General features: G+C 44.4%; 3 protein-coding genes across 3 annotated transcripts; 1 reads left to right on the top strand and 2 right to left on the bottom strand.

Annotated features, from left to right (window-relative positions):
* Positions 1-298: 298 nt before the first annotated feature.
* BDV27DRAFT_139289 (pyridoxal phosphate-dependent decarboxylase family protein) lies at positions 299-3992 on the bottom strand. The gene is made up of 10 exons (XM_032069421.1): positions 3641-3992; positions 3415-3581; positions 3314-3350; positions 2875-3234; positions 2420-2822; positions 2105-2354; positions 1783-2052; positions 1441-1725; positions 810-1384; positions 299-754 (listed from the first exon to the last, which is right to left on the bottom strand). Exons 1-10 carry the CDS (start codon positions 3963-3965, stop codon positions 550-552), a joined length of 2877 nt encoding a protein of 958 aa, XP_031920547.1. The 5' UTR covers positions 3966-3992; the 3' UTR covers positions 299-549.
* Positions 3993-4490: 498 nt separating this feature from the next.
* Positions 4491-5732, bottom strand: BDV27DRAFT_86155 (phospholipase). The gene is made up of 3 exons (XM_032077795.1): positions 5471-5732; positions 5175-5423; positions 4491-5125 (listed from the first exon to the last, which is right to left on the bottom strand). Exons 1-3 carry the CDS (start codon positions 5665-5667, stop codon positions 4531-4533), a joined length of 1041 nt encoding a protein of 346 aa, XP_031920546.1. The 5' UTR covers positions 5668-5732; the 3' UTR covers positions 4491-4530.
* A 702-nt stretch (positions 5733-6434) lies between these two features.
* Positions 6435-7728, top strand: BDV27DRAFT_86151 (acyl transferase/acyl hydrolase/lysophospholipase). Its single transcript, XM_032077794.1, has 3 exons — positions 6435-6678; positions 6727-6981; positions 7038-7728. The coding sequence occupies exons 1-3, from the start codon at positions 6482-6484 to the stop codon at positions 7672-7674; spliced, it is 1089 nt and encodes a 362-aa protein (XP_031920545.1). The 5' UTR covers positions 6435-6481; the 3' UTR covers positions 7675-7728.
* The last annotated feature ends 1276 nt before the right edge of the window (positions 7729-9004 follow it).

Below are 9004 nucleotides of genomic sequence, written 5' to 3'. Positions count from 1 at the left end.
TCCTACAGTTAGACGGCGGGTACAGGTGCCACCGCAGTGTTCTAATTGTCATAATCGGGGACATACTAGGGTTAGATGTCCTAATCCACTTAGTAATTAGTTTTTATTTAGAAATGCAGTTATTTGGTTGATAAACGCTCTTATATTTAGGCTGCGGGCTGGTATTGGTAGATGGTGGCCGACTCGGTGGTGTGGCCGACTTGGTAGTGAGATACGTTAGACGCGATAAAGATTGTACTCTTGTCACGTAGAATATTGACAGGTTATCTTATTATTAATAAAATAGACATAAGGGCTTCTATATTAAAAAATAATATGGAATGTAGCTATATAAATCAATAAACACGCACACCATCCGAGCGGGAGTACACACCGCGGAACATCGAGAATGGACGAATCAGCGGGCGCATAAATAGGACGAGGGTCGGGTGCACCACGCACTAGGGTACAGAATGACAATAGCTCAGGTCCTAGTACATGTATGGGAAAGCTCAAATCTTCAAGGTCACACAATCTTCCTCTGAACTACAACAAATACAGGGTGGGTGACTACTTGACTGTCTCTGTAGGATCTTTGTTTATCTCCAACCAATCGGCGTACACGCGATACCCCAACATGATGTTTCCGGTCGCAATCGGTTCACCCTGGTTCTGAAAGTTTGCGTAGGTGTCAAACATTTCTACCTCATATTTGCGGTGTGGCACGAACGACAGCCCCGGCACGTTACGTACGATCTGACCCTCGTATGTTGGCCTTAGCTATTAGTGGGAGTCATGAAAAGTACAGTTTTAAAACACATAAAACTTACAGCGGCTGCAAAGGTCTTTCGAACACATTCCGGAGTCGTGCAACCACACCACGTTCGAGTTGTTCAGTCTCTAATGGGGGTTTCACTGAGACCGTGACGCAATCAGCAGTCAACTGCGCATTGGGGGATTTCTTGAGCACATGATCTATGTGGTATTCCTGCTCACTGCCGTAAACATAAAATGGCATCATTTTTGGATAGTTTTTCTCGAGGTGGTCGGATTTGAGCGACTTATCGATAACAACGTTCACATTCTTCACGTTGAACGTCGCTAGCGGGGCTGTGTCAGATTCTTGGGTCCCCTCATCCATTCTCGCCTCAAAAGATTTCGCGTGCTGAAGCTCTTCAAGATATGCCTCTTTCACATTTGTTAGCCTGTAGAACTTGGCAGGATTCTCAGCGCGAAGGTTTCGATATTGACTCATTATCCTCTCCGGTATCTCGGCTGTAACGATGAGTTGCCGGCGATGATTGGCCATGTTGAACATAGAAAGATGGACGAGAAAGAGTTTATTACACCCTTGCATGATGAACCCGTGGATGTCCTTTGTGAGCCGGTTACGCTTCACGCATCGCTATATCTGGTCAGAACCCTTCTCGACAAGATCCATCCACGGAACAGGTACTTTACCTGGACTTCTTGGTTCGCCACCCTTTTAAATGTCTCAGCCAGATCCCTTAGGAATGGGTAATCGCTCGGCCAAGGGCTCATGGTCACGTTAACTAAAGACACCAAATCTCCACCAGCAGTCTCGCCCAACTGAAGACGGCGCTTGTAATTGCGAAGGCAGTCTCCATACACATCTTGTGCAAAAGTTGACTCAGTGATGAATAGTGGCCTCTCTTCGACGGCGTCGTACATACTTGAAACCGAGAGACGTTTAAATATTCGCTTATTGAGATAGTTGGCCTCTTCCTTCCGAAGAGTCAGCCCTCCGGCATCACGCAGCAATGAGCTTTCGTAATTACTAACCACATCGGTATTTGCTTCTCCGTCCACTCTGAAGTTGCAAGCAAAGGCGTTGATCATCAAATCGCTGCCTAAATCCTTCAACAGATCCGCCGCTACAGAGTCCCTCATCAAGTCTTCATTGCTCACGCCTAAAATCCTCTTTTCAATCAATGTCTTTTCCTTCTCAATAGCTTCTGGACTAGCATTATTCTGTTCTGTTGGGAGCATGTTAAATGGGACAACAATTAGATCTGTATCTTCTCGGGTCATAGTAGCCCAGTGGCAGTAGAGCTATTTGCTATTACGTTAAATTATTGCCTGCGCTCTTGGGAGTGTAACTGACCTTTGAACAAGTGAAGATAGCTTCACCAAGTAGTCTTCCATATCCTTCACTGTTGAGTTTCAAAGTGTTGTGAGTCAGCCAGGCGGCAACCGGCGAGGCGCCTGGCTTGCTTCCTTCCACACCATAGACGCCCATACTCTCGAGCGCATCACCCGCATGGAAAACTATAGGACTAGTCCAAGTGATGAGACATTTCAGCCGTTCATCACGGTAGCAAAGACCACCAGCAGGATAGTTCACGTAGCCGGATCTGGGTAACATCTTAACTCTTATCCAGGACACCACGTTTCAATTAGATTTCACTGCGTTACTTACTTATGAGGATCTACAGTAATGCTGTCAACATCTTTAAGGGCCCTCAGCTGTTCTTCTGTATGCGGCTTCAGTGCCATGATTGGAACATATGGCAGATGTAACGTTTCAGTTGGTGTACGGAGCATGGAGGTAAAATATCCACCCCATGCTGCGTCACAATGGATGAGAAACGAGAGGCCTTTCTCTTCGTAGCTTTCGCGAATACCAACCAGTTCTTTCAGTGGGTCGCACGCTCCGTGTTCAGTGGATCCCATAATCGCAACTACACCGAAGACAGGAGTCCGATCATCCTCAGCATCTGGTACACATGAGTCGAGATACCTCTTAAGCTCTTGGATATTCATGCGAGCGTGCAAGTCGACGTTGATATTAACAAAGCTCTCCGATCCAATGCCGATAAGTGCTAGAGTTTGCAAAATAAGATGGAGAAGGGCCTTGTGGCAGTGTTCACTTACCTCCGCCTTTGGGCCAAGAGTAGTGCCTCCCAATGCTGATGCAGAACTTTGCAGAATTCTTTATATTGAACTTTTTTTCCAGGGGATCTATACCGATCGATTGAACAAGGTATGGGCCTATGGCTGATTCCAGAAACGATGGCGAGATGCCATACTCCTTGTAGAGACGAGTGGGAATATCGAGTGTTATCGACGGCTTAAGGTTCAAGAGCTCCCATGTTGATAGCTCTTTGAACAGTTTCTTGGTTCCCTTGCAGTTCTCTAGGGTGAATGGTGGTTCGATTGTGCCAAGGAAATCTAATCTGTTCCCAGTCTCCATCGCTAACTTCAGGGACAAAGGGTAGAACTTGAGATTGCGGGCTAGAAACTAGGTCAGACATTGAGACCGTGAGTGAGCAGCTGCACATCACTGCCATCTGGAAGAGGACGTAGCACCAACCTGCCCAAATAGCTTCCAGGTTTGCCACCGAGCCATCCTATAACAATGTCAATTCAAATCACAAAGCGAAGAGTTCCACGGGACCAAAGAATGCCACTCACGCATGTGATGTGTCCCCACGCACACGATGTATCGCATTGTTCGATTCGTTCCGTCCTATACCCCAGCATTTGGCAAAGCTCTTGTCCAACCTTCCGTTCGATTAGGGTCGTCAATGGGCTGCCTTCAGGTGCCGCGTTATTTGGATTGTACAACATTGCAGCCATATCTTATACGTCTCAGTGCTAATACTCGTAGGATAGTTCGGGTGCCAAGGGAGCTGCTCACAGCCAATTATGCCAGGCATAGCCGTGTCCATGTTCATGTGTGCATTGTATCTAGGAGACCAGAATGGGATGGAATGGCTCGCCAGCTTTCTAGTCAGAAATTTGACCATTCTCCAAAGACGATTGATGGAATCATGGTAGCTTTGAGTTCTTTGCATCTCGGGAGTAATAAAATCTGGATCGTATATGTATATATTTGACCTCGCTTCCCTGTGTTTCTCAAGGATGTAAGCCAAGAATGCTTTGAGTTGCTCGTGGTTCTCAGCCCGGGGGCCGAGGAACCAGGACCCGATCTTCGCATGCTCCAATCTGTCGTCTGTCATCATGCTATTCTTTTTGTTGAGAATAGAAACGGTAACAACCTGATTTCAATAAAATTAACTAAACTACAATTTTTAGGCTGGTCGCTAAGTTTATATCCGGTCCACAAAGTTTACGACCACGCATGAATCACAACCTGGTATTTCCGCAAGCAGAATCCGGTGTTTCCGAAGATGAAGGCGCCCACTGGTTAACTAAACTTTGCACAATTAGATGAGACGATGCCGACGTCATGACAAACTGTATGCAGGAGGCATTTTGCGCGTGATCACTCAAGAACCAAAATCACTCATTAGAGCTAGTTGTTCTGCATATCCTATTAATAATATTATTGATATGTCTGCACAGCTGTCACCCATCGCTTCTACCATGTCGCCGCTAAACTGATCGCATTGATTACAACAGAAGAGAGAGTGCCGTCCTACTTTAATCTCCTCCCCATTATTTAGTTAGGACCAAGGAAATTGCTTAACTAACAGGTTCTTCGACCTCCTAGGAGCCATGTCATTCTGGAAAATGGCATAGAATTCAATCAAAGCAGACACTCTTTTCAAGTGTGCACCCCATGGATTAGTGGCTACTTTCCTCCACTGATAGTGCATGTGCACAATCCTCTATGGCCACCCGTACTCCCGCGCCAGTTAAATAATACCCCGTAGCTTGTTTGATTTCCTGTTCCTTGTTGTAATCCTCCAAACCTACTCCCTTTAATCCTTCATTAACGTTGAACCGGAAATATCGCTTCTCAGTGTAGGCGTTTTGCCATCGTTCGATATGCTTTTCTGCTGTATATTCTGTTTCTGTTGCGATTGCAACCAGCGTCTTGCGGAAGAATCGGATAAAAAACTTCTCAATCGTTCTGTCGTCCAGTTTCCCGGTCCCAATTGAAATGAAGCAATTAGTTTTACCCTTCAGCGATTCTGTACCGTGACACCACTTATGAATGGCTTCAATCTCAGCTTCCTCCACAGGGTTATTTGCATAGATTCCACCATCAACAAACTGGCCATTAATAGTAGTAACAGCATCAAAGTAGCCAGTGGCTGCTGTAGTTGCGAGTGCTGCTTCGACAATAGTAGCATCTTCATTGAAGGCTGATCTGTCTGAAGTATAGCTTCTAAAACAATGAATTGCAGAACCAGAAGAAGGAGCCGCACAAACGAATCTATCATGCAGGTAAGCAAGTGGTTTTATTCCCTTCCAATAATACTTACACGTCACTTCTGGGTCGTTCTTCATCCTGATGGGGTTTAAGAAGTGCATCATACGGTAGTTGTACTCGTTTCAGCACATCCTTAATCGCATTTTCTAGTTTTTCTGAATCGTATTTTGAGATGATCTGACCTGTCCAACCAACTCGTATCCAATGTTTAGGCTTAAAAATGCTACCCATCCATCCTGTGTAAACCTCAAGGCAATCCTGAATGTTCATCTTAAGACGGCCGAGCATTATAGCAATAAGCCTGATAATATTAGTGTATTCTGAAAAAAAGATATAGGAGAGATATACCCGCCAGTACTAGTTCCCCCTATAAGATCAAAGACATCACATGGTTTAACTTCATTACGTCCACTCCTTCGGCGATCACTGTTTAACCGGTCCATAATTTTTTGCAGGATTAGAAGGGTTGACAGACCACGAACACCGCCGCCATCAAGAGACAAAATGTTCTTACGGGTGTTCTCATTACGCATTCGGTTGTCCATTTAGGAATTGTTGGTTGTTATGCAGCTCCAGATATTTCTGAACAAAACTTAATAGTAGCTTGACAAATATGAATGTTTAATCAAAGGCGGGGGCAGAGCGCCTTGTAAAATATAACGATGTCTGTCTTGGGATGGTATGTCAGCAACGAATAAAGCATGAGCTTTTACATCATAACATGGTCGAGATCCCAATGTTCGATGTTTACTAGAGCTTGTCTTATTTGTTGGAATACACCGCGGGATTCGGTTATAACGATTCTGTTCGTCATCCAGGTATAATTTCCTGTTCCGCTGGAATAGATTGGACCACATCGCGCCAAACCATCCATCAGACTTAGTGATTCCACGGAATCATCCAATAATGACATGGGACCAGGTAGATTCTAGATCGAGTCTTCTCCTAGGACTTCCCAAATGGACTCAATTAGAACAGCATAGCTTCTTCAGGTCACGGTGTTTAGCGGTGTTTAGCGGGTTCACAGGGACTCTCAGGTACCCCTGGCGAACAGAGAGCAAAAGTATATGATTTCGATTGTCTATTTTGTGGTAGGGAAGGCGTAACTAAATTAGTTGATCCCGTACCATACAGTTGGTGAAACAACGTAAAAATTATACTTTTGGGTATTTTGTGTAAGGCGAACCGAATCCGATGCCCGGTTAGTCATATGGTTGAGATGACGTTATTCAGACTTTAATTTGTGTATTTAGAAACGTCCTAGTGCCAACAAATTGCCAACAAATTGCCACCTGAGCTATTTCCCTTTATCGTCTTTGCATATTCTGAAGATTAAGATCCGATAACATCAATTGCGAAATGGCTAGCCGACATTCTGACGAAGACCATCCTATCTGTCTGCTATCTCTTGATGGCGGGGGTGTCCGTGGCCTGTCAACCCTCCTAATCCTAAAAAAAATCATAAATGGCTTGAATAAAAATCGTCGAGTTAACGGACTTGAAGAGGTTAGACTATATCAAGTATTTGATCTTGTAGGGGGGACTGCAGCAGGCGGGTATGACTATCTATACTTTATTTTTATCAGAATAGCTGACATATATAGGCTCATTGCTATCATGCTGGGCCGCCTTAAGATGGATATTGATGATTGTATTGAAGCGTTCAATTGTCTAATGGAGAATATTTTTACGAAGGCACCACATTGGACCCCTTTCAGCTGGGTTTTACGCTTTCTTCCTAAATGGGTTATGTCTCAATACGATTCGGAAAAGCTGGCAAACGAATTCACGTGTTTTCTTGATAACAAAAGCATTCCGAAAGATGCCCCGCTTAATGAACCTGAACCTGAATGCAACGTGTAAGTGATGTCTACATATTAGGATCACGGATTGGCTTGCTTATCTGTATGAATAGATTTGTTCGTGTGCTTTCTGAGGGCCCTGATACGATTGAATGCCTTAGAAGCTATACATCAGGAGAATCAGCTTTTGATTCCGTTACAATTCTGGACGCGACTCTCGCAACTTCTGTAGCCACTGGCTACTTCCATCCTATTACTATTAGCGGACGTCAATTTATTGACGGTGGAATTGGCGCAAATAACCCAATAGAGAAGGTGGAGTCAGAGGCAAAACATATATATCACCTTGGTGGGAATGAGCTGAGAAATAGAGTGACGTGTTTTATCTCTATCGGGACAGGAAAAGCTCACATGAGGGCAATGGAGGGTGGATCCCTTACACGCCCCGACGGGATGCAAGCTGCAGCTGAGGACACAGCGAGGAAATTTACGTCTCATTGGGCGGTTGACGAAGATGTGAACCGTAGAGTCGCGAACAGTTACTTTCGCCTTAATGTGGACTCAGGGCTGCAGGACATTGGATTGCATGAGTACACGAAAATCAATCTCATCGAACATGCTACAACCGTATATCTCGAGCAGGTCGAGGTTCGGGTGGCAATGGATGAGATAGTTTCGAAACTGGGCGAGCGTCTGAGGAGTCGTGAGTTGATTCGAATGGCGTCTCAGGGGATCGTCAATGAAGAGTGAACGACATGTTGGAATGAAACGGTTTGCTGTGGTCTCAAATAACACTCGTTTGATATTACTTCAGAAGTTTGTAGTGTCCGAAAAGTTCTTTTTCCGTCATATATCTCACTTAAAATGTCGTATGCCCATAGCACTCCATAAGTAGATGTATAAATAGGCAGGTAGATAGATTATTAGAAGAATTATATATAAGGTAGAACAGAATACATTATTTAAAAACCTAAATTCTTTCTGTAATTAAAATCTATAGTGTATACTGTGATTTTGGTTCCGCTCGCCTACAGTGCGAATAGCTTTGTTGTATGCAATCGTCCGATGAAGGGCCGAATTCGCACTACTAACGACCGGATCTGTTCAACAGAATGGCGAACGGCGCCGGTCGAATCTCCGAATCCTAGATAGTTGATCTACTTCAAGTAGTATTCCACTAGATAGACCACCGAGCGAATGGTATAAGAAGGTGCTTCCTACCCCTGAGCTTACGAGTCCTTCGGAGACCTCGCTTGGCCTAATATCCATCCTACATTTGCCTAAATCACAATAGTATAAGCTGTCGGGCCCCCAGCGCCTCGCTTGCGGCGGAGTATTGTTGCCTAAGGCGGCCAGCTGAGTCAACCGCTGTTACATATCTCTCAGATTCTATATAACGAAAAGGGAGTCCCATGTTCTTATTGATCTATATATACCAAGTTAGTGACTTTAAAAATTTCCATAATTTTATGCTAAGCCTAAGGCGGACATTCCATTGTCCAGATGGTCTGAGCCTGCTGAGATAACCCCTTCCACTCTTTTTTTTTTCTTTTTTTTTATTAACTGCCAAGGCTTTGGCGCGGGCCATTTATTCAACTGCGACGAAAACATACTGAGGGATATAATTGAATACCTTTTTATGATACGGTATCATGCAGTGTAATAATATACCGTGCATTTCATCCTTGGTCTGTGCGGATTAGACTCCTTCCTATATAAGGATGGCCTAATGCTGCTTGCGGAAAATTAAGCTAAACCTTTTAACGGCTGTGTTTCCAAGAAACTAAGGATTTGCGTAAGCGCGCGGAAATACATAAGTAGTTTAAGTTAAAACTAGCTTTCTGGAAGTCATTATCTGACAAGATCTCGTGTCATATGGTGTTAAAAGGCCAGTCCAGACATTCTGACTCTGAAATATGGAAGCCAATAATGTGTCTCGACGCCCAGATAATGGAATTGGCTCTCAGCCATGTGAAATCTAGACTTCGCCATCAACCGGGTTGTAGGTGGTCGCCGGATTTGTGTCAAGTGCCACAACCAATACCAACAAACCCGGCTCACCTGACAAACAATCTATCTA

The sequence above is a fragment of the Aspergillus caelatus genome, assembly GCF_009193585.1.
Source record: "Aspergillus caelatus strain CBS 763.97 unplaced genomic scaffold BDV27scaffold_452, whole genome shotgun sequence".
Lineage (NCBI taxonomy): Eukaryota > Fungi > Ascomycota > Eurotiomycetes > Eurotiales > Aspergillaceae > Aspergillus > Aspergillus caelatus.
Note: the sequence above shows the minus strand (reverse complement) of the source record. Positions and strands in the feature narration are given on the sequence as shown.